The following is a 23,620-nucleotide window of genomic DNA, read 5'->3' on the forward strand; positions in this document are numbered from 1 at the left end:
ATGTTACCCCCATATTTCACTGAATATATGTTGTTTTAGTTGTATGTGTCACTGGGACCCTGCCAGCCAGGGCCCCAGTGCTCATAAGTGTGCCCTGTATGTGTTACCTGTGTTATGACTAACTGTCTCACTGAGGCTCTGCTATCCAGAACCTCAGTGGTTATGCTCTCTCATTTCTTTCCAAATTGTCACTAACAGGCTAGTGACCAATTTCACCAATTTACATTGGCATACTGGAACACCCTTATAATTCACTAGTATATGGTACTGAGGTACCCAGGGTATTGGGGTTCCAGGAGATCCCTATGGGCTGCAGCATTTCTTTTGCCACCCATAGGGAGCTCTGACAATCCTTACACAGGCCTGCCATTGCAGCCTGAGTGAAATAACGTTCACGTTATTTCACAGCCATTTACCACTTGTAGGAGGCTGGACTGGCTTGTAGTGAGTACCAAGGGGTACTTGCACTTTGCACCAGGCCCAGTTATCCCTTATTAGTGTATAGGGTGTCTAGCAGCTTAGGCTGATAGATAATGGTAGCTTAGCAGAGCAGCTCAGGCTGAACTAGGAGACGTGTGAAGCTACCACAGTACCACTTAGTGTCATATGCACAATATCATAAGAAAACACAATACACAGTTATACTAAAAATAAAGGTACTTTATTTTTATGACAATATGCCAAAGTATCTTAGAGTGTACCCTCAGGGAGAGGATAGGAAATATACACAAGATATATATACACAATAGCAAAAATATGCAGTATAGTCTTAGAAAACAGTGCAAACAATGTATAGTTACAATAGGATGCAATGGGGAAACATAGGGATAGGGGCAACACAAACCATATACTCCAAAAGTGGAATGCGAACCACGAATGGACCCCAAACCTATGTGACCTTGTAGAGGGTCGCTGGGACTATTAGAAAATAGTGAGAGTTAGCAAAATAACCCTCCCCAAGACCCTGAAAAGTGAGTGCAAAGTGCACTAAAGTTCCCCTAAGGACAAAGTAGTCGTGTTAGAGGAAAAATGCAAGGAAAACACAAATCAGCAATGCAACAACGATGGATTCCTGACTGAGGGTACCTGTGGAACAAGGGGACCAAGTCCAAAAGTCACAAGCAACTCGGAGATGGGCAGATGCCCAAGAAATGCCAGCGGTTGGTGCAAAGAAGCTCTTACTAGGCTGAAGAACTGTGAATACTGCAAGAACGACAAGGGCTAGAGACTTCCCCTTTGGAGGATGGATCCCCCACGCCTTGGAGAGTCGTGCAGAAGTGTTTTCCCGCCGGATGGACGCCAACAAGCCTTGCTACACGTAAATCGTGCGTTTGGCGTTTTTGGACGCTGCTGGGGCCCAGGAGGGACCAGGAGGTCGCAAATTGGACCTGCAGAGAGAGGGGACGTCGAGCAAGACAAAGAGCCCTCACTGAAGCAGGTAGCACCCGGAGAAGTGCCAGAAACAGGCACTACGAGGATGCGTGAAACGGTGCTCGCCGAAGTTGCACAAAGGAGTCCCACGTCGCCGGAGACCAACTTAGAAAGTCGTGCAATGCAGGTTAGAGTGCCGTGGACCCAGGCTTGGCTGTGCAAGAAGGATTTCCGCCGGAAGTGCACAGGGGCCGGAGTAGCTTGCAAAGTCGCGGTTCCCAGCAATGCAGCCCAGCGAGGTGAGGCAAGGACTTACCTCCACCAAACTTGGGCTGAAGAGTCACTGGACTGTGGGGGTCACTTGGACGGTGTCGCTGGATTCGAGGGACCTCGCTCGTCGTGCTGAGAGGAGACCCAAGGGACCGGTAATGCAGCTTTTTGGTGCCTGCGGTTGCAGGGGGAAGATTCCGTCGACCCACGGGAGCTTCTGGTGCAGAGAGGAGGCAGGCTACCCCCACAGCATGCACAAGCAGGAAAACAGTCGAGAAGGCGGCAGGATCAGCGTTACAGAGTTGCAGTAGTCGTCTTTGCTACTATGTTGCAGGTTTGCAGGCTTCCAGCGCGGTCAGCGGTCGTTTCCTTATCAGAAGGTGAAGAGGGAGATGCAGAGGAACTCGGCTGAGCTCATGCATTCGTTATCTAAAGTTTCCCCAGAGACAGAGACCCTAAATAGCCAGAAAAGAGGGTTTGGCTACCTAGGAGAGAGGAAAGGCTACTAACACCTGAAGGAGCCTATCACAAGGAGTCTCTGACGTCACCTGGTGGCACTGGCCACTCAGAGCAGTCCAGTGTGCCAGCAGCACCTCTGTTTCCAAGATGGCAGAAGTCTGGAGCACACTGGAGGAGCTCTGGACACCTCCCAGGGGAGGTGCAGGTCAGGGGAGTGGTCACTCCCCTTTCCTTTGTCCAGTTTCGCGCCAGAGCAGGGGCTAAGGGGTCCCTGAACCGGTGTAGACTGGCTTATGCAGAATTGGGCACATCTGTGCCCAACAAAGCATTTCCAGAGGCTGGGGGAGGCTACTCCTCCCCTGCCTTCACACCATTTTCCAAAGGGAGAGGGTGTCACACCCTCTCTCAGAGGAAGTTCTTTGTTCTGCCATCCTGGACCAGGCCTGGCTGGACCCCAGGAGGGCAGCTGCCTGTCTGAGGGGTTGGCAGCAGCAGCAGCTGCAGTGAAACCCCAGGAAGGGCAGTCTGGCAGTACCAGGGTCTGTGCTACAGACCACTGGGATCATGGAATTGTACCAACAATGCCAGGATGGCATAGAGGGGGCAATTCCATGATCATAGACATGTTACATGGCCACATTCGGAGTTACCATGGCGAAGCTACATATAGGTGGTGACCTATATGTAGTGCACGCGTGTAATGGTGTCCCCGCACTCACAAAGTTCAGTGAATTGGCTCTGAACAATGTGGGGGCACCTTGGCTAGTGCCAGGGTGCCCTCACACTAAGTAACTTTGCACCTAACCTTTACCAGGTAAAGGTTAGACATATAGGTGACTTATAAGTTACTTAAGTGCAGTGTAAAATGGCTGTGAAATAACATGGACGTTATTTCACTCAGGCTGCAGTGGCAGGCCTGTGTAAGAATTGTCAGAGCTCCCTATGGGTGGCAAAAGAAATGCTGCAGCCCATAGGGATCTCCTGGAACCCCAATACCCTGGGTACCTCAGTACCATATACTAGGGAATTATAAGGGTGTTCCAGTAAGCCAATGTAAATTGGTAAAAGTGGTCACTAGCCTGTTAGTGACAATTTAGAAAGAAATGAGAGAGCATAACCACTGAGGTTCTGATTAGCAGAGCCTCAGTGAGACAGTTAGTCACTACACAGGTAACACATTCAGGCACACTTATGAGCACTGGGGCCCTGGGTTACCAGGGTCCCAGTGACACATACAACTAAAACAACATATATACAGTGAAAAATGGGGGTAACATGCCAGGCAAGATGGTACTTTCCTACACAACCCCCCCCCAAACGAAGGACAATAAGACTAGCCATTACCTGATGAGTCTTCATTGTCTAAGTGGAAATATCTGGAGAGTCCATCTGCATTGGAGTGGCTACTCCCAGGTCTATGTTCCACTGTATAGTCCATTCCCTGTAGGGATATGGACCACCTCAACAATTTAGGATTTTCACCCTTCATTTGTTTTAGCCAAAGTAGAGGTTTGTGGTCTGTCTGAACAATGAAGTGAGTGCCAAACAGGTATGGCCTCTACTTCTTCAGAGGCCAGACCACAGCAAAGGCCTCCCTCTCTATGGCAGACCAACGCTTTTCTCTAGGGGTCAACCTTCTACTAATAAAAGCAACAGGTTGATCCTGGCCCTCAGAATTAAGTTGTGATAGGACTGCCCCTACTCCTAATTCAGATGCATCAGTTTGGACATAGAATTTTTTAGAGTAACAAGGGCTTTTCAGGACAGGTGCAGAGCACATGGCCTGCTTCAGCTCCTCAAAAGCTTTCTGACAGTTTGCTGTCCATAATACCTTTTTAGGCATTTTCTTGGATGTGAGGTCATTAAGAGGGGCTGCAATGGAGCCATAGTTCTTAATGAACCTCCTGTAATACCCAGTGAGGCCTAGGAAGGCTCTCACCTGAGTGTGAGTGGTAGGGGGAACCCAATCAATAATAGTTTGGATTTTCCCCTGAAGTGGTGCAATCTGTTCCCCACCAACAAGGTGTCCCAGATAAACCACCTTACCCTGCCCTATCTGGCACTTTGAAGCCTTGATAGTGAGGCCTGCCTTTTGCAGGGCCTCCAAAACTTTCCAAAGGTGGACCAGGTGATCATCCCAGCTGGAGCTAAAGACAGCTATATCATCCAAATATGCTGCACTGAAAGCTTCCAGCCCTTGCAGGACTGTGTTCACCAACCTCTGAAAAGTGGCAGGTGCATTTTTCAAACCAAAAGGCATTACAGTAAACTGGTAATGTCCTCCAATGGTCGAAAATGCAGTCTTAGGTTTAGCATCTTTTGACAATTTGATCTGCCAATACCCTGCAGTCAAATCAAAAGTGCTTAGATACTTGGCAGATGCCAGTGTATCTATGAGCTCATCTGCCCTGGGTATAGGGTGAGCATCAGTTTTGGTTACCAAGTTGAGACCTCTATAGTCTACACAAAACCTCATTTCCTTCTTTCCATCTTTAGAATTGGGTTTTGGTACCAGTACCACAGGAGAAGCCCATGGACTGTCAGAGTGCTCAACCACTCCTAGTTCCAACATTTTCTGAACTTCTTGCTTTATGCAGTCCCTGACATGGTCAGGCTGCCTATAGATCTTACTTTTGACAGGTAAACTGTCTCCAGTATCTATAGTGTGCTCACACCAAGAAGTGGTGCCTGGCACAATGGAGAAGAGTTCTGAAAATTGTCCTAGGAGATTTATGCAATTATCTTTCTGCTCAGCAGTAAGACAATCAGCCAAAACTACACCTTCCACAAGAGCATCTTGTTCTGTGGAAGAGAAGAGATCAGGTAGAGGATCACTGTCTTCTTCCTGTCCCTCATCTGTTGCCATGAGCAGGGTGAGATTAGCCCTGTCATAGTAGGGTTTCAGGCGGTTGACATGGAGCACCCTAAGGGGACTCCTGGCAGTGCCTAAGTCAACCAAGTAGGTGACTTCACCCTTCTTTTCAACAATTGTGTGTGGACCACTCCATTTATCTTGGAGTGCTCTTGGGGCCACAGGCTCCAAGACCCACACTTTCTGCCCTGGTTGGTACTGAACCAAAACAGCCTTCTGATCATGCCATTGCTTCTGGAGCTCTTGGCTGGCCTGAAGGTTTTTACTGGCCTTTTTCATGTACTCAGCCATGCTTGATCTGAGGCCAAGTACATAATCCACAATATCCTGCTTAGGAGCTTTTAAAGGTTGTTCCCAACCCTCCTTTACAAGTGTGAGTGGACCCCTAACAGGGTGTCCAAAAAGAAGTTCAAAGGGGCTGAAGCCCACTCCTTTCTGGGGTACCTCCCTGTAGGCAAAAAGGAGGCATGGTAGAAGGATATCCCATCTCCTGCGGAGTTTTTCAGGGAGTCCCATAATCATGCCTTTGAGAGTTTTATTAAATCTCTCTACCAGTCCATTTGTTTGTGGATGATAGGGTGTTGTGAACTTGTAAGTTACACCACACTCCTTCCACATGGCCTTTAAGTATGCAGACATGAAATTGCTTCCTCTGTCTGATACTACTTCCTTTGGGAAGCCCACCCTGGAAAATATTCCCAGGAGGGCCTTTGCCACTGCAGGAGCTGTAGTGGTCCTTAAAGGAATTGCTTCAGGATATCTTGTGGCATGGTCCACTACCACCAAGATAAACCTATTGCCTGAAGCAGTAGGAGGGTCAAGGGGGCCAACTATGTCAACCCCTACCCTTTCAAAGGGAACCCCAACCACAGGCAGTGGGATAAGGGGTGCCTTTGGAGTGCCACCTGTCTTGCCACTGGCTTGACAGGTTTCACAGGACTTACAAAATTCCTTTGTGTCCTCAGACATCCTAGGCCAATGAAACAATGGTACCAATCTGTCCCAAGTTTTCATTTGACCCAGGTGCCCAGCTAAGGGAATGTCATGTGCCAGTGTTAGGAGGAACTTTCTGTACTCCTGAGGAATCACTAATCTCCTGGCAGCTCCAGGTTTAGGATCCCTATGCTCAGTGTACAAGAGGTTGTCCTCCGAGTAAACTCTGTGAGAGTCACTGACATCCCCATTAGCCTGTTTGACAGCTTGCTGTCTGAGACCCTCTAATGTGGGACAGGTTTGCTGTGCCACACTCAGCTCCTCTCTGGCAGGCCCCCCTTCACCCAAAAGCTCAGCAGTGTCTGCTTCAAGCTCCTCTGGTGTAGGTTCTGCACAGGGAGGGAATTCTTCTTCCTCAGAAGTAGAATCCACTGTAGAGGGAGGGATAGTAGGAAGTGGTTTGCTTCTACTAGCCCTAGCTTTAGGGAGCACTTGGTCCATTGTTCCAGGATCCAAGCTTCCCTGTCCTTTTTGCTTTTTGGCCTGAGCCCTTGTTAAAGCAAGAATATGCCCTGGGATGCCCAGCATTGCTGCATGGGCCTCCAACTCCACATCTGACCAAGCTGATGTCTCCAAATCATTCCCTAATAGACAGTCTACAGGTAAATCTGAAGCTACCACAACTTTCTTTGGACCAGTTACCCCCCCCCAGTTGAGATTTACAACAGCCATGGGGTGGCTTTGTGTTATGTTGTGAGCATCGGTTACTTGGTACTGGTGTCCAAGTATGTGTTGTTCAGGGTGCACCAGTTTCTCAATCACCATTGTGACACTGGCACCTGTGTCCCTGTAGGCCTGGACCTCAACACCATTTATCAGGGTTAGTTGCTTGTACTTCTCCAAGTTATGGGGGCAAGCAACCAAAGTGGCTAAGTCAATAGCCCCTTCAGAGACTAAAGTAGCCTCTGTGGTCTCCCTAATCAGACCAACCCCAACTAAATTACCAAAAGTGAGCCCAGCTACTCCCTTGGATTGGCTATTAGTAGGTTTGCTCCCACCACCACTGCTATTAGTAGGGACACTAGGTGTAGCAGTAGGGGTTGTAGTGGTAGGAGCTGTGGTGCCTTTCTTTGGACAACTGGGATCTGTTGTCCAATGGCCTTTTATTTTACATAAATAGCACCATGGTTTCTTTTCCTTGTTCTGATTAAAGGAGGATTTGGGCCCACCACCCCCACCAGAGTGTTTTTGTGGGCCTGATGAAGACTCATTTTTAGATTTGTCCCCACCCTTGTCAGAAGACTTACCATCCTTCTTTTTGTTGCCATCTTTGTCACCCCCTGTATGAACTTTTCTGTTCACTCTTGTTCTGACCCATTTGTCTGCCTTCTTTCCCAATTCTTGGGGAGAGGTCAGATCAGAGTCCACCAAGTACTGGTGCAACAAATCAGACACACAATTATTAAGAATATGCTCTCTCAGGATCAAGTTATACAGGCTGTCATAATCAGTAACTTTACTGCCATGTAACCACCCCTCCAAGGCCTTCACTGCCTGGTCAATGAAATCAACCCAGTCTTGTGAAGACTCCTTTTTGGTCTCTCTGAACTTTATCCTGTACTGTTCAGTGGTTAAGCCATAACCATCCAGGAGTGCATTCTTAAGAACTTGGAAATTATTGGCATCATTTTCTTTCACTGTAAGGAGCCTATCCCTACCTTTTCCACTAAATGATAGCCATAGGATAGCAGCCCACTGCTTTTGAGGGACATCCTGTACAGCACAGGCCCTCTCAAGTGCAGCAAACCACTTGTTAATGTCATCCCCCTCCTTATAAGGGGGAACTATCTTGTGCAGATTCCTGGAATCATGCTCTTTTGCAGGATGACTATGGGGAATACTGCTGCTGCCACCATGGGTTTCTAAACCCAACTTCTGTCTTTCCCTCTCTATTTCTAAAGACTGTCTATCCAAATCCAGCTGTTGCTTCTTGAGCTTCAGTCTGGTTTGTTCCACTCTCAATCTATTGAGCTCCCTTTCTAACAATCTGTCATCAGGGTGGGTGGGAGGGACATTTCTAGATACAGAGGTATGATGGGAATGAACAGAAGGAGACCTGTCCCTTACAGAGGGCACCCTAACAGCTTGGCTACCAGTATAATGTGAGAGCACACCATTAGTATGGTGTGATTCAACCTCTGTACCAACTATGCTAGACTGTCTAGTAATGGGCAGGCTGAGAAGTTTCTTTCCTGAACCTTTTCCTGGGGGAGTCCCTGGATCAGATTGAGAACCATTAGCTACTTTTTCTACAGATTGGGCACTTATGGCCTTATCCTGTACTCTAAGCATATTAATTAACAGTTCTAAAGAAGGATTCTTCCCTACACTCAAACCTCTCTCTATGCAGAGACTCCTTGCTCCTTTCCAGCTAAGGTGATCATATGCAAGTTTGGACAGTTCAACATTTTTTCCTGTGCCAGACATTTTTTAGAGAGAGTTGAAGTGATAGAAAAAGAGAAAAAAGTTTTCAGAACTTTTTGGAAAGACAGAAAAAAACTTTTTAAACTTTTAAGAACTTTTTGAAAGTTTAGAAGTACTTTTCAGCACTTAGAAAAGAGTGAAAAGAGGAAATGCAAAACTTTTTGCCTATGTGTATATACACTGACCTTGTTTTGTATATTTTTCTCTTATGAAAAGTACAATGATAAGAGTGGTAAGTAGTCTCAAGCACTTATCCCACCACTGCACAACCAATGTAGGAGGCTGGACTGGCTTGTAGTGAGTACCAAGGGGTACTTGCACTTTGCACCAGGCCCAGTTATCCCTTATTTGTGTATAGGGTGTCTAGCAGCTTAGGCTGATAGATAGTGGTAGCTTAGCAGAGCAGCTCAGGCTGAACTAGGAGACGTGTGAAGCTACCACAGTACCACTTAGTGTCATATGCACAATATCATAAGAAAACACAATACACAGTTATACTAAAAATAAAGGTACTTTATTTTTATGACAATATGCCAAAGTATCTTAGAGTGTACCCTCAGGGAGAGGATAGGAAATATACACAAGATATATATACACAATAGCAAAAATATGCAGTATAGTCTTAGAAAACAGTGCAAACAATGTATAGTTACAATAGGATGCAATGGGGAAACATAGGGATAGGGGCAACACAAACCATATACTCCAAAAGTGGAATGCGAACCACAAATGGACCCCAAACCTATGTGACCTTGTAGAGGGTCGCTGGGACTATTAGAAAATAGTGAGAGTTAGCAAAATAACCCTCCCCAAGACCCTGAAAAGTGAGTGCAAAGTGCACTAAAGTTCCCCTAAGGACAAAGTAGTCGTGTTAGAGGAAAAATGCAAGGAAAACACAAATCAGCAATGCAACAACGATGGATTCCTGACTGAGGGTACCTGTGGAACAAGGGGACCAAGTCCAAATGTCACAAGCAACTCGGAGATGGGCAGATGCCCAAGAAATGCCAGCGGTTGGTGCAAAGAAGCTCTTACTAGGCTGAAGAACTGTGAATACTGCAAGAACGACAAGGGCTAGAGACTTCCCCTTTGGAGGATGGATCCCCCACGCCTTGGAGAGTCGTGCAGAAGTGTTTTCCCGCCGGATGGACGCCAACAAGCCTTGCTACACGCAAATCGTGCGTTTGGCGTTTTTGGACGCTGCTGGGGCCCAGGAGGGACCAGGAGGTCGCAAATTGGACCTGCAGAGAGAGGGGACATCGAGCAAGACAAAGAGCCCTCACTGAAGCAGGTAGCACCCGGAGAAGTGCCAGAAACAGGCACTACGAGGATGCGTGAAACGGTGCTCGCCGAAGTTGCACAAAGGAGTCCCACGTCGCCGGAGACCAACTTAGAAAGTCGTGCAATGCAGGTTAGAGTGCCGTGGACCCAGGCTTGGCTGTGCACGAAGGATTTCCGCCGGAAGTGCACAGGGGCCGGAGTAGCTTGCAAAGTCGCGGTTCCCAGCAATGCAGCCCAGCGAGGTGAGGCAAGGACTTACCTCCACCAAACTTGGGCTGAAGAGTCACTGGACTGTGGGGGTCACTTGGACGGTGTCGCTGGATTCGAGTGACCTCGCTCGTCGTGCTGAGAGGAGACCCAAGGGACCGGTAATGCAGCTTTTTCGTGCCTGCGGTTGCAGGGGGAAGATTCCGTCGACCCACGGGAGATTTCTTCGGAGCTTCTGGTGCAGAGAGGAGGCAGGCTACCCCCACAGCATGCACAAGCAGGAAAACAGTTGAGAAGGCGGCAGGATCAGCGTTACAGAGTTGCAGTAGTCGTCTTTGCTACTATGTTGCAGGTTTGCAGGCTTCCAGCGCGGTCAGCGGTCGTTTCCTTATCAGAAGGTGAAGAGGGAGATGCAGAGGAACTCGGCTGAGCTCATGCATTCGTTATCTAAAGTTTCCCCAGAGACAGAGACCCTAAATAGCCAGAAAAGAGGGTTTGGCTACCTAGGAGAGAGGAAAGGCTACTAACACCTGAAGGAGCCTATCACAAGGAGTCTCTGACGTCACCTGGTGGCACTGGCCACTCAGAGCAGTCCAGTGTGCCAGCAGCACCTCTGTTTCCAAGATGGCAGAGGTCTGGAGCACACTGGAGGAGCTCTGGACACCTCCCAGGGGAGGTGCAGGTCAGGGGAGTGGTCACTCCCCTTTCCTTTGTCCAGTTTCACGCCAGAGCAGGGGCTAAGGGGTCCCTGAACCGGTGTAGACTGGCTTATGCAGAATTGGGCACATCTGTGCCCAACAAAGCATTTCCAGAGGCTGGGGGAGGCTACTCCTCCCCTGCCTTCACACCATTTTCCAAAGGGAGAGGGTGTCACACCCTCTCTCAGAGGAAGTTCTTTGTTCTGCCATCCTGGGCCAGGCCTGGCTGGACCCCAGGAGGGCAGCTGCCTGTCTGAGGGGTTGGCAGCAGCAGCAGCTGCAGTGAAACCCCAGGAAGGGCAGTCTGGCAGTACCAGGGTCTGTGCTACAGACCACTGGGATCATGGAATTGTACCAACAATGGCAGGATGGCATAGAGGGGGCAATTCCATGATCATAGACATGTTACATGGCCACATTCGGAGTTACCATGGCGAAGCTACATATAGGTGGTGACCTATATGTAGTGCACGCGTGTAATGGTGTCCCCGCACTCACAAAGTTCAGTGAATTGGCTCTGAACAATGTGGGGGCACCTTGGCTAGTGCCAGGGTGCCCTCACACTAAGTAACTTTGCACCTAACCTTTACCAGGTAAAGGTTAGACATATAGGTGACTTATAAGTTACTTAAGTGCAGTGTAAAATGGCTGTGAAATAACGTGGACGTTATTTCACTCAGGCTGCAGTGGCAGGCCTGTGTAAGAATTGTCAGAGCTCCCTATGGGTGGCAAAAGAAATGCTGCAGCCCATAGGGATCTCCTGGAACCCCAATACCCTGGGTACCTCAGTACCATATACTAGGGAATTATAAGGGTGTTCCAGTAAGCCAATGTAAATTGGTAAAAGTGGTCACTAGCCTGTTAGTGACAATTTAGAAAGAAATGAGAGAGCATAACCACTGAGGTTCTGATTAGCAGAGCCTCAGTGAGACAGTTAGTCACTACACAGGTAACACATTCAGGCACACTTATGAGCACTGGGGCCCTGGGTTACCAGGGTCCCAGTGACACATACAACTAAAACAACATATATACAGTGAAAAATGGGGGTAACATGCCAGGCAAGATGGTACTTTCCTACACCACTGCACTTAAGTAACTTATAAGTCACCTATATGTCTAACCTTTACCTGGTAAAGGTTGGGTGCTAAGTTACTTAGTGTGTGGGCACCCTGGCACTAGCCAAGGTGCTCCCACATTGTTCAGGGCAAATTCCCCGGACTTTGTGAGTGCGGGGACACCATTACACGCGTGCACTATACATATGTCACGACATATGTATAGCGTCACAATGGTAACTCCGAACATGGCCATGTAACATGTCTAAGATCATGGAATTGTCACCCCAATGCCATTCTGGCATTGGGGAGACAATTCCATGATCACCCAAGTCTCTAGCTCAGACCCGGGTACTGCCAAACTACCTTTCCCGGGGTTTCACCGCAGCTGCTGCTGCTGCCAACCCATCAGACAGGTTTCTACCCTCCTGGGGTCCAGCCAGGCTTGGCCCAGGAAGGCAGAACAAAGGACTTCCTCAGAGAGAGGGTGTTACACCCTCTCCATTTGAAAAAAGGTGTTAAGGCTGGGGAGGAGTAGCCTCCCCCAGCCTCTGGAAATGCTTTTATGGGCACAGATGGTGCCCATTTCTGCATAAGCCACTCTACACCAGTTCAGGGATCCCCCAGCCCTGCTCTGGCACGAAACTGGACAAAGGAAAGGGGAGTGACCACTCCCCTGACCTGCACCTCCCCTGGGAGGTGCCCAGAGCTCCTCCAGTGTGCTCCAGACCTCTGCCATCTTGGAAACAGAGGTGCTGCTGGCACACTGGACTGCTCTGAGTGGCCAGTGCCAGCAGGTGACATCAGAGACTCCTTCTGATAGGCTCCTCCAGGTGTTGCTAGCCTATCCTCTCTCCTAAGTAGCCAAACCTCCTTTTCTGGCTATTTAGGGTCTCTGCTTTGGGGAATTCTTTAGATAACGAATGCAAGAGCTCATCAGAGTTCCTCTGCATCTCTCTCTTCACCTTCTGCCACGGAATCGACCGCTGACTGCTCTGGAAGCCTGCAAAACCGCAACAAAGTAGCAAAGACGACTACTGCGACCTTGTAACGCTGATCCGGCCGCTTTCTCGACTGTTTTCCTGGTGGTGCATGCTGTGGGGGTAGTCTTCCTCCTCTCTGCACTAGAAGCTCCGAAGAAATCTCCCGTGGGTCGACGGAATCTTCCCCCTGCAACCGCAGGCACCAAAAGACTGCATCACCGGTCCTCTGAGTCTCCTCTCAGCACGACGAGCGAGGTCCCTTGAATCCAGCAACTCTGTCCAAGTGACTCCCACAGTCCAGTGACTCTTCAGTCCAAGTTTGGTGGAGGTAAGTCCTTGCCTCCCCACGCTAGACTGCATTGCTGGGAACCGCGTGATTTGCAGCTGCTCCAGCTCCTGTGCACTCACCGAGGATTTCCTTTGTGCACAGCCAAGCCTGGGTCCCCGGCACTCTAACCTGCAGTGCACGACCTCCTGAGATGTCCTCCGGCATCGTGGGACCTTCTTTTGTGACTTCGGGTGAGCTCCGGTTCACTCCACTTCATAATGTCTGTTCCGGCACTTCTGCGGGTGCTGCTTGCTTCTGAGTGGGCTCTTTGTCTTGCTGGATGACCCCTCTGTCTCCTCACGCAATTGGGAACATCCTGGTCCCTCCTGGGCCACAGCAGCATCCAAAAACCCTAACCGCGACCCTTATAGCTAGCAAGGCTTGTTTGCGGTCTTTCTGCGTGGGAACACCTCTGCAAGCTTCTTCACGACGTGGGACATCCATCCTCAAAGGGGAAGTTCCTAGTCCTCTTCGTTCTTGCAGAAATCACAGCTTCTACCATCCAGTGGCAGCTTCTTTGCAACCTCAGCTGGCATTTCCTGGGCATCTGCCCAATCTCGACTTTGTCGAGACTCTTGGACTTGGTCCCCTTGTTCCACAGGTACTCTCGTCCGGAAATCCATCGTTGTTGCATTGCTGGTGTTGGTCTTCCTTGCAGAATTCCCCTATCACGACTTCCGTGCTCTTTGGGGAACTTAGGTGGACTTTACACCTACTTTTCAGGGTCTTGGGGTGGGCTATTTTTCTAACGCTCACTGTTTTCTTACAGTCCCAGCGACCCTCTACAAGCTCACATAGGTTTGGGGTCCATTCGTGGTTCGCATTCCACTTTTGGAGTATATGGTTTGTGTTGCCCCTATACCTATGTGCTCCTATTGCAATCTACTGTAACTTTACATTGCTTGCATTACTTCCTTTTGCTATTACTGCATATTTCTGGTATTGTGTACATATATCTTGTGTATATTTGCTATACTCATACTGAGGGTACTCACTGAGATACTTTTGGCATATTGTCATAAAAATAAAGTACCTTTATTTTTAGTATATCTGTGTATTGTGTTTTCTTATGATATTGTGCATATGACACTAGTGGTACTGTAGGAGCTTCACTCGTCTCCTAGTTCAGCCTAAGCTGCTCTGCTAAGCTACCATTATCTATCAGCCTAAGCTGCTAGACACCCTATACACTAATAAGGGATAACTGGGCCTGGTGCAAGGTGCAAGTACCCCTTGGTACTCACTACAAGCCAGTCCAGCCTCCTACAGGGAGTCATTGCCTCTTCTCTGCCAGTCTCTGCTTCGGTACCCAGTGCCTCTTCTCTGCCAGTCTCTGCTTCGGTACCCAGTGCCTCTTCTCTGCCAGTCTCTGCCCCGATGCCCATCGCCTTTGGAAGCCTCTTCCTGAATCCATCAGGGAGGCAGAGACCCTGCTACTTCAGGACACCGGATCAGAACACATTGTGTAGTGCTTAGATCCCCCGCGGTCGATGCGCTAGACAGGTGATGATGAAGAGGGGGTAACTTGACACAACCTGCGACGCGACAGAGCCTGTGGTTCATCTTGTCCAGTCCAGGGGTCGAGTTTCCTGAGCAGAAGAGTCACCGGACTAACACTGCGCCCTGAGTGCTGTTTGCGAGTTTTGCCCCGTTGTGTTGAAGTGCGGGGGGCTTCCCGCAAGGACGCTCCGGCAGTATTGAGGCGCCCCCTCCCCCTCTGGGGTGTCTGCTCTGGCAGGGGCCCAGACAGGGACCGGGGCTCACTTCCTGCACCCCGACCTCTGGCCCCGGGCTATTCTGGGGATGCACAGGACGTGCTGCTGCACACAAAGGGAGGGAACACCCAGCCCTGCCTCAGAGAGGAAACACCGGCCTCGGGGTGGGGAGCGGGGGCGCTGACGTGTGTCCCCCGCCAGGGAGGACGTGCACACACAGAGAGACAGGCACGCGCATACACACAGCCAGACACACACACACACACACACACACCTCCAGACACACACACACACGCACACCCAGGCACACACACACAGACAGGCACTCACACATACATACACACAGACACACAGAGAGACAGGCACGCGCATACACACAGCCAGACACACACACAGACACCTCCAGACACACACACACACGCACACCCAGGCACACACACACAGACAGGCACTCACACATACATACACACAGACACACAGAGAGACAGGCACGCGCATACACACAGCCAGACACACACACACACACACACAGACACCTCCAGACACACACACACGCACACCCAGGCACACACACACAGACAGGCACTCACACATACACACAGACACACAGAGAGACAGGCACGCGCATACACACAGCCAGACACACACACACACACACAGACACCTCCAGACACACACACACACGCACACCCAGGCACACACACACAGACAGGCACTCACACATACATACACACAGACCCACAGAGAGACAGGCACGCGCATACACACAGCCAGACACACACACACACACACACACCCAGGCACACACACACACGGACTCCCACACACACACACACACACAGGTACACACAGACAGGTACACACAGACACATACACACAGACACCTCCAGACACACACACACACGCACACCCAGGCACACACACACAGATAGGCACTCACACATACATACACACAGACACACAGAGAGACAGGCACGCGCATACACACAGCCAGACACACACACAGACACCTCCAGACACACACACACACGCACACCCAGGCACACACACACAGACAGGCACTCACACATACATACACACAGACACACAGAGAGACAGGCACGCGCATACACACAGCCAGACACACACACACACACACACAGACACCTCCAGACACACACGCACACCCAGGCACACACACACAGACAGGCACTCACACATACATACACACAGACACACAGAGAGACAGGCACGCGCATACACACAGCCAGACACACACACACACACAGAGACACCTCCAGACACACACACACGCACACCCAGGCACACACACACAGACAGGCACTCACACATACACACAGACACCTCCAGACACACGCACACGCACACCCAAGCACACACACACAGACACACACACACAGAGACAGGCACTCACACATACACACAGACACCTCCAGACACACACACACACGCACACCCAGGCACACACACACAGACAGGCACTCACACATACACACAGACACACAGAGAGACAGGCACGCGCATACACACAGCCAGACACACACACACACACACAGACACCTCCAGACACACACACACACGCACACCCAGGCACACACACACAGACAGGCACTCACACATACATACACACAGACACACAGAGAGACAGGCACGCGCATACACACAGCCAGACACACACACACACACACACAGACACCTCCAGACACACACGCACACCCAGGCACACACACACAGACAGGCACTCACACATACATACACACAGACACACAGAGAGACAGGCACGCGCATACACACAGCCAGACACACACACACACACACAGACACCTCCAGACACACACACACGCACACCCAGGCACACACACACAGAGACAGGCACTCACACATACACACAGACACCTCCAGACACACGCACACGCACACCCAAGCACACACACACAGACACACACACACAGAGACAGGCACTCACACATACATACACACAGACACACAGAGAGACAGGCACGCACACACCCAGGCACACACACGCACACACACACACGGACTCCCACACACACACACACACACACACACAGGTACACACAGACAGGTACACACATACACATACAGACACACAGAGACACACGTGTACATACACACACGTACGCACACCCACACACATACACACATGCACACACATACAGACACACAGAGACACACATGTACACACACACAGGTCCACCCACACAGATACACAGTGACACACATGTACACACACACACACACACAGATACACAGAGACACACGCCCCCACACACAGGTACACACACACAGACACCCCCACACATACACATATATACACTGACACACCCACGCACACACACACATGTACACACACACGTACACACACGCACACACGCACACACACACACACACAGATACAGACACACAGAGACACACATGTACACACACACAGGTACACACACACAGACACACACACATACAGACACACAGAGACACACGCCCCCCCACACACACACACAGGTACACACACACACACCCACATACACGCGCCCCTCCTGTGTATAGCAACCACCGGAAGGAAACCCACAACCAGAGCACAAGACTTTGGTACCCGGCAGAGCTGCCAAGACCAAGGAGCCAGGCGAATGGCGGCCATCCTGTGTTATAAATGCTGCAAAGCCCAGGATAAGACCCCGGTGACACACAAAGTTGGTTTGTTCATGTACAGCACACAGGGAAGGCATCCTTGTGCATGCAGGGTGCATGCAGGGATCATAGCTTCACTAAATGTGGGGGATTAATGCTCGTTCACCACACACCACGAATACTGGACCAGAGGCACTGAGCACTTGTGCAAAATATGGCTCTCAGTCTGCGGCCAGTATTTTTGCAACCAGTGTGGTATTTTGCAAGCCAACCTATGTACTGATAACAGACTGACTCAGAAATGCCAAACCGTAGTGGGTGACGGGCAGACCTATCTCACCAATGTTAATGCTATAGGTTGCAAATTTCAGCCCACGTCGATTCGCTGCCCTCAGAGGGATGGTGGCCTGTGGGGGTCAGTAGACCACCATGTTGTGAGGTGAGGCCTCTTTTTGCGTGGTTAGCCCCCACTTTTTGCCTGATGTTAATCTGTTCTAGAAATTGTAGTGCCCAGAGCCCCTGCTAGCCAGGTTCCCTGGGCCTGAGCTCTTTCCCTAAATCTGTTGTGATGCATTGGCACAATAGGATACACCCTTAACTACCACTTTAAATCCCTAGTAAATGGTACCTGTGTACCCACAGCATGGGGCTCTATGGGTAGACCCCTGAGGGCAGCAGCACTGATTGTGCCACCCTCTAGGGCCATGCATCCAGATGCACCCAGCACTGCCATTGCAGGCTGATTGTCCTCGTGCAAACCTAAAATACAAACTCAACATGGCACATTCTCTGTGTGCCCTGTCCACCATACACTGCCTTTACTATGGGTAAGACACCCCTCTGGCAGGCCTTACAGCCCTAAGGCAGGGTGCTCCATACTGTATGTGAGGGCATAGCTGCATGAGCAATATGTCCCCACTGTGTCCTTCCCAAACCTGGGACATAGTGAGTGAACAGAGCAGCCACTTTAATATATGTGCTGGACACTGGTCAAAATGAGTTTCCCAACTGCATGATGGCCACGCTGCACCCTGAGTTGTTTGGTATTAACCAACTCAGAATAATAAATCCAAACTGGTACCAGCATTGGATGTATCCCTAAATGTACCCAGTGGTCACCTTACAGGTGTCCCCTGCAAAAGCTAACCTAACCTGGCACGGTGGTTGACTGGTCTTATCCAGCTGCCACCTCCAGACAGCCAATATACAAACCTTGGGGGAGAGCCCTGCCTTTCCGGTTTGTAAGACAATGCCCTTCCTGGGTGTAGGAGCTAACACCCCAATCAATCAATCAATCAATCAAGATTTGTAAAGCGCAGCTACTCACCCGTGATGGTCTCAAGGCGCTGGAATCTCAGGAAGTTCCCTCAGGAATGTGCATTGCTCTGGCGGTGAGCTTCAAAGGGCTTACAGCCCTTGAAAATCGACCCCCAAGTCTGCTGCTAGCAGCAGCCGACACCCCCTCTGCAAACACCCACTTTTGGCAGCAGTAAAGACGGGAAACCTAGCGAAGGGTAGGAGGAGTGCCCTCATCTGGAATGCACCACCCCTAAGGTGTTACCTGTGAGGTGGACCCTCTATTTAATTTTCCTCCATCTTGGATGGAAGGAAAACAGCCAATTAGGTTTAGGGCAGCGACCCTTCCCACAGGAAGTGGTCACTGTAGTGGGTGTCGCCACCTAAAGGTAAGTGTCCCATTGGACATTACCAGGTTCTCCCCCTTAAACGCCCACTAAATTCAGTATTTAGTGGTCTCCCCAGGCCAAGAAATTAGATTCGAAAGGACAAAGAAGAACCAAGGCACGAGAACTGTGGACCTGCTGCACAAGACAAAGTCACCAAACTTTGCCTGCTGCACCCAGGACCCGACAACCGCTGCTGCGGAGGAGCTGGACACTGGACTGACCTCAAGAAACCCAGAGGACCTCCAGGGTTCACAAATCGGCCAAGATCTCCCTTCTGAGTGGAGGCACTACTCTGCAACCAACAAAGAACCAGCAACCCAGTGAGGGTCGCTTCACTGACCGGCTGATATCTCCTGAACCAGAAGTCGCAGCCAGACCTGATAACACACCAACGACCACTAGGACCAACCCTGCAAGTGTGCCCTCTGGTGGCTGGACCATACCAGTACCTTGGGTACCGGCCAGCTGATGTCGGACAAAAAGAAAACCAGCTTCCCCAGAGCTGAAAAAGGATCAAGAGGGATGCTCCAGTTGAGGGACTTCAGGAACATCCTGGACCTCCCGCCAGAGTGCGCATGTTGTCCTGTAAGCAGCCCTCCAAGAGATTCACCTCCATCTCCAAAGGGCTCCATTGTGCACAGCTCCTGGATTAACAACTCGCTCTGCACCCGGCTGCCCTGGGACTAAGCAACAAGGAAACAGCTATGCCCCAAGTGTCCCTCACCCCTTGCAACCTCGCCCCCACAAGGGGAGCCCAAGGCACCACCTTAAAATCTGCAAGAACCACCCTTTTCCAAGTGGTCCCTCGTAGTGGCCCTGCACCTGCTCCAAGAGACTTTTCAACACTGCTCCCACCGGAACAGGGAGTCACCCGAGCCTCTCCAGCCGGCACAGTGTGGCCACCGATGACCTTGACCAACCTGCAAAAGTGGAACCTGGTAACATAGCTGTGCGATTTTATATGCATTTTTAAAAGTGACTGCCTAGTGATTAGTATGGTGAGTAATTACGCACAGAAAGACTGCATTTATTAAAACTTCAAAAGTCCATATCTTAATAATTACTTAACCGATTGTGATATTCTTGGGCTTAAGATTTATATAAAAATCTGAAGTAATTCATTGAATGTGTGAGATGCATGATTGATATTGTGAGTACATCAATTGCTTTGCACTTCTCCAAGATTAGCCTATCTGCTCAACCAGGTACCTTAAACATTAGAGCATTAGGTGATCTAGTTTTTACGATGGAAGCCAATGTGGGGTTGCCTGGACCCCCTGCACAGTGTGCTAGGCTTTGCACACTACATAGAGGGCCGGCCTCATACACGTCTGAAAACAATATTTTTTTTATGCAGCCCGATTCTCTTTAAAAATAAATGTGTTTTTAAGCAAATGAAAACTTTTACAAACATTTTTTATGAGTAAGGAGCGGCCTATGGCACCACTGCCTTCTCTTAGAAATATTTTGTCAACATTCACAAGGGGACAGGGTGAATTGGAAATCCCTTCCTGTTTGCAAATGGGTTTCCACTACTTTTAAAATCTTAGGCCCTCATTACGACTTCAGCGGTCTTACTAGAAGACCGCTGAAGCTGCGGGCGCCACTATACCGCCAGTGCTGGCGGTATATGTGGCTCCCTATCATGACTTTTCTGCTGGGCCAGCAGACAGAAGCAGAGTTTCCGGCCGCTGGCCCAGCAGAAAAGTCACATCAACATTGCAGCCGGCTCATAATAGAGCCGGCGGCAATGTTGATGTGCAGCGGGTGCAGCAGCACCCATTACGCATTTCACTGCCCGAAATTCGGGCAGTGAAATGCGCGATGGGGCTGTGCCTGGGGCCCCCCGAGTCCACCTCACTGCCAGCCTTTCCATGGCGGTGTTTACTGCCATGGACAGGCTGGCGGTTGGGGATTATGACTGCCAGGCTTCCGCCTGGCGGTATGTTGGAGGGGCTGGCAGTATGGCCGTGGCTAATGCGCCATGGTCATAATACGCTGGCGGTACACCCCCAGCCTGTTGGCAGTGTTACCACCAGCTTACCGCCGGCCGTCAGGGTCGTAATGAGGCCCTTAATGTTTTGCGACCAGATTTCCATCTGAAAACATTAATACATCCCATTCCGATTCTCTGTTTGTAGGAGACGCCGTCAACATGCCCCTTCCAAATACCAATTCAGCATCTCCTTGCAAGCCGAAACAGCTATTTAATAATGTGTTTTTGAATTACAATCTGTGTTGGTACATACCAAAAGGCTGTTTTGCCATCAAAAATGGTCTGCTTTTGCAAACCTACACCCCTTGAAACTGCAAAAAGCCGTAGTACACCTGTCCCACTGTCCTGTGCACAGGCAGTACACATGCAAAGCACAGGCCCATACAGGTACAGCACTCAGATTGGTGTGTCATCCGTGTCCAATTACTGCTGACCGTGTCAAATGTCATTAATCTGCCACTGCAATTACTATGAATGCTTTTGGTTTTGAGCTTGTGTATGGGTGTGGTGTTGGGTGCGATTCTTGCGTAGACCATGTATAATAACTGTGTTGGATGCCGTTAGCATGTCTTGAGCATGTATTGTGTTGGCACTGGCCGTCCGTTGCTTGGAATGACCATGTTTGGTCGGTGGGTACTGGCTGCTTCTATAGTCCAAATAAGGATTGTTCTGACCATGTATGGCCACTGGGTTAAACGTCCTTGAACCCTATGACCATGTGTAATCTTGGGACCTGATTTACACATGGATGATATCCCGTCCACTGTATTACGATGTCCATAGGATATGATGGGCCTATAACACGGCGGGCGGGATATCCGTCATGTTTGTGACAGAGTTCCTGCATCCGGCAAACTCTAAATCAGGCCCTAAGTGTTGAGTGCCTTTGCATGTGTTGGCCATATATGCTTGCAGGGTTGGGCATCTGCTTCCTGTAACATCCGTGTGTTCTTCTTGTTTCCTTACAGTCACCAGGAGGACCCTGAGCTGGCCAGTGAGTATGTCAAGGTAAGCCGAACCCTCTTCCTCTACCACTTTCCTAATCCACTCAGGTGGTTCCTCACAGTATCCCTTGGACGTGACACCAGAGGCTCAAGAGCTGCAGCTCAAGCTTGTGGTCCTTGCTGTGTTCAATGACTCGGGGTCCTGCTTGCCTGCAGATAGTGTTGTGGAGAGCAGCCTGGGGGTCCCACGCACCCGTGGCGCGTGCGGCTCAGTCTAGTCAAGTTCATTAGATTTGTGACTATACCAACTGTGACATTAAAACAAGCAAATAAATTTACAATATCCAGTTAAAGTTAAATAGTTTTATAATATTCTAATGATCAAACCAAAACTGCTTTAAATAAGAAAAATTCCTCACCTGCCTCCAGAGGGGGAGCAACTTCTGTTCCATGTGCAGTGCATAGGATTTCTCAGTGCTTAGGATGCGTGGCTCTCTGCAGCGCTTAGAAGTGCTGAGGACGCATGGCTCTCTGCAGTGCATAGAAGTGCCAAGGACGCATAGCTCTCTGCAGCGCTTAGAAGTGTTGAGAACGTGTGACTCTCTGCAGTGCATGGACGTGCTGAGGACGCATGGCTCTCTGCAGCACATAGAAGTGCTGAGGACATGTGTCTCTTTGCAGTGCATAGAAGTGCTGAGGATGCATAGCTCTCTGCAGTGCATAGAAGTGCTGAAGAAGCTTGGCTCTCTACAGTGCATAGGAGTGCCAAGGACGCATAGCTCTCTGCAGCGCTTAGAAGTGCTGAGAACGTGTGACTCTCTGCAGTGCATGGACGTGCTGAGGACGCATGGCTCTCTGCAGCACATAGAAGTGCTGAGGACGCATGGCTCTCTGCAGTGAATAGAAGTGCTAAAGACGTATGACTCTCTGCACTGCATAGAAGTGCCAAGGATGTGTGGCTCTCTGCAGCACATAGAAGTGCTGAGGACGCGTGGCTCTCTGAAGTGCATAGCAGTGCTGAGGACGCGTGCCTCTCTGCATCGCATAGAAGTGCCAAGGATGTGTGGCTGTCTGCAGCATATAGGAGTGCGGAGGACGTGTGGCTCTCTACAGTGCATAGAAGTACTGAGGACGCGTACCTCTCTGCAGTGCATAGAAGTGCCTACGACGTGTGGTTCTTTGCAGCACATAGAAGTGCAGAGGATGCAGGGCTCTCTGAAGTGCATAGAAGCTCTGAGGATGCATGGCTCTCTGCAGCGCATAGAAGTGCTGAGGGTGTGTTGCTCTCTGCAGTGCATAGAAGTGCCTTGGACGTGTAACTCTCTACAGTGCATGAGAGTACTGAGGACATGTGGCTCTCTGCAGTGCATAGAATTGCTGAGGTCATGTAGCTCTCTGCAGCACCTAGGAGTGCAGAGGACACATGGCTCTCTGCAGTAAATAGATGTACTCAGGATGTGTGTCTCTTTGCAGTGCATAGACGTGCAGAGAATGTGTGACTCTCTGCAATGCATAGGAGTGTCGAGGATGTGTGGCTCTCTGCCGTGCATAGAAGTGCTGAGGACGTGTGGCTCTGTGTAGTGCATAGGAGTGCTGAGGACGTGTGGCTCTGTGCAGCGCATAGGAGTGCTGAGGACGTGTGGCTCTGTGTAGTGCATAGGAGTGCTGAGGACGTGTGGCTCTGTGCAGT

At 50.0% G+C, this 23,620-nt stretch overlaps 1 protein-coding gene across 2 annotated transcripts in view; it reads left to right on the top strand.

Moving 5' to 3' along the window:
• SH2D3C (SH2 domain containing 3C) overlaps window positions 1-23,620 on the top strand; it is a 259,019-nt gene that overhangs the window by 89,945 nt on the left and 145,454 nt on the right. For both annotated transcript variants that reach the window (XM_069236960.1, XM_069236959.1), the window contains exon 2: window positions 21,955-21,994. In XM_069236960.1, coding sequence (XP_069093061.1) covers window positions 21,955-21,994 — 40 coding nt within the window. The remainder of the gene's footprint in view (window positions 1-21,954; window positions 21,995-23,620) is intronic.

Source organism: Pleurodeles waltl, chromosome 6 (assembly GCF_031143425.1).
Source record: "Pleurodeles waltl isolate 20211129_DDA chromosome 6, aPleWal1.hap1.20221129, whole genome shotgun sequence".
Lineage (NCBI taxonomy): Eukaryota > Metazoa > Chordata > Amphibia > Caudata > Salamandridae > Pleurodeles > Pleurodeles waltl.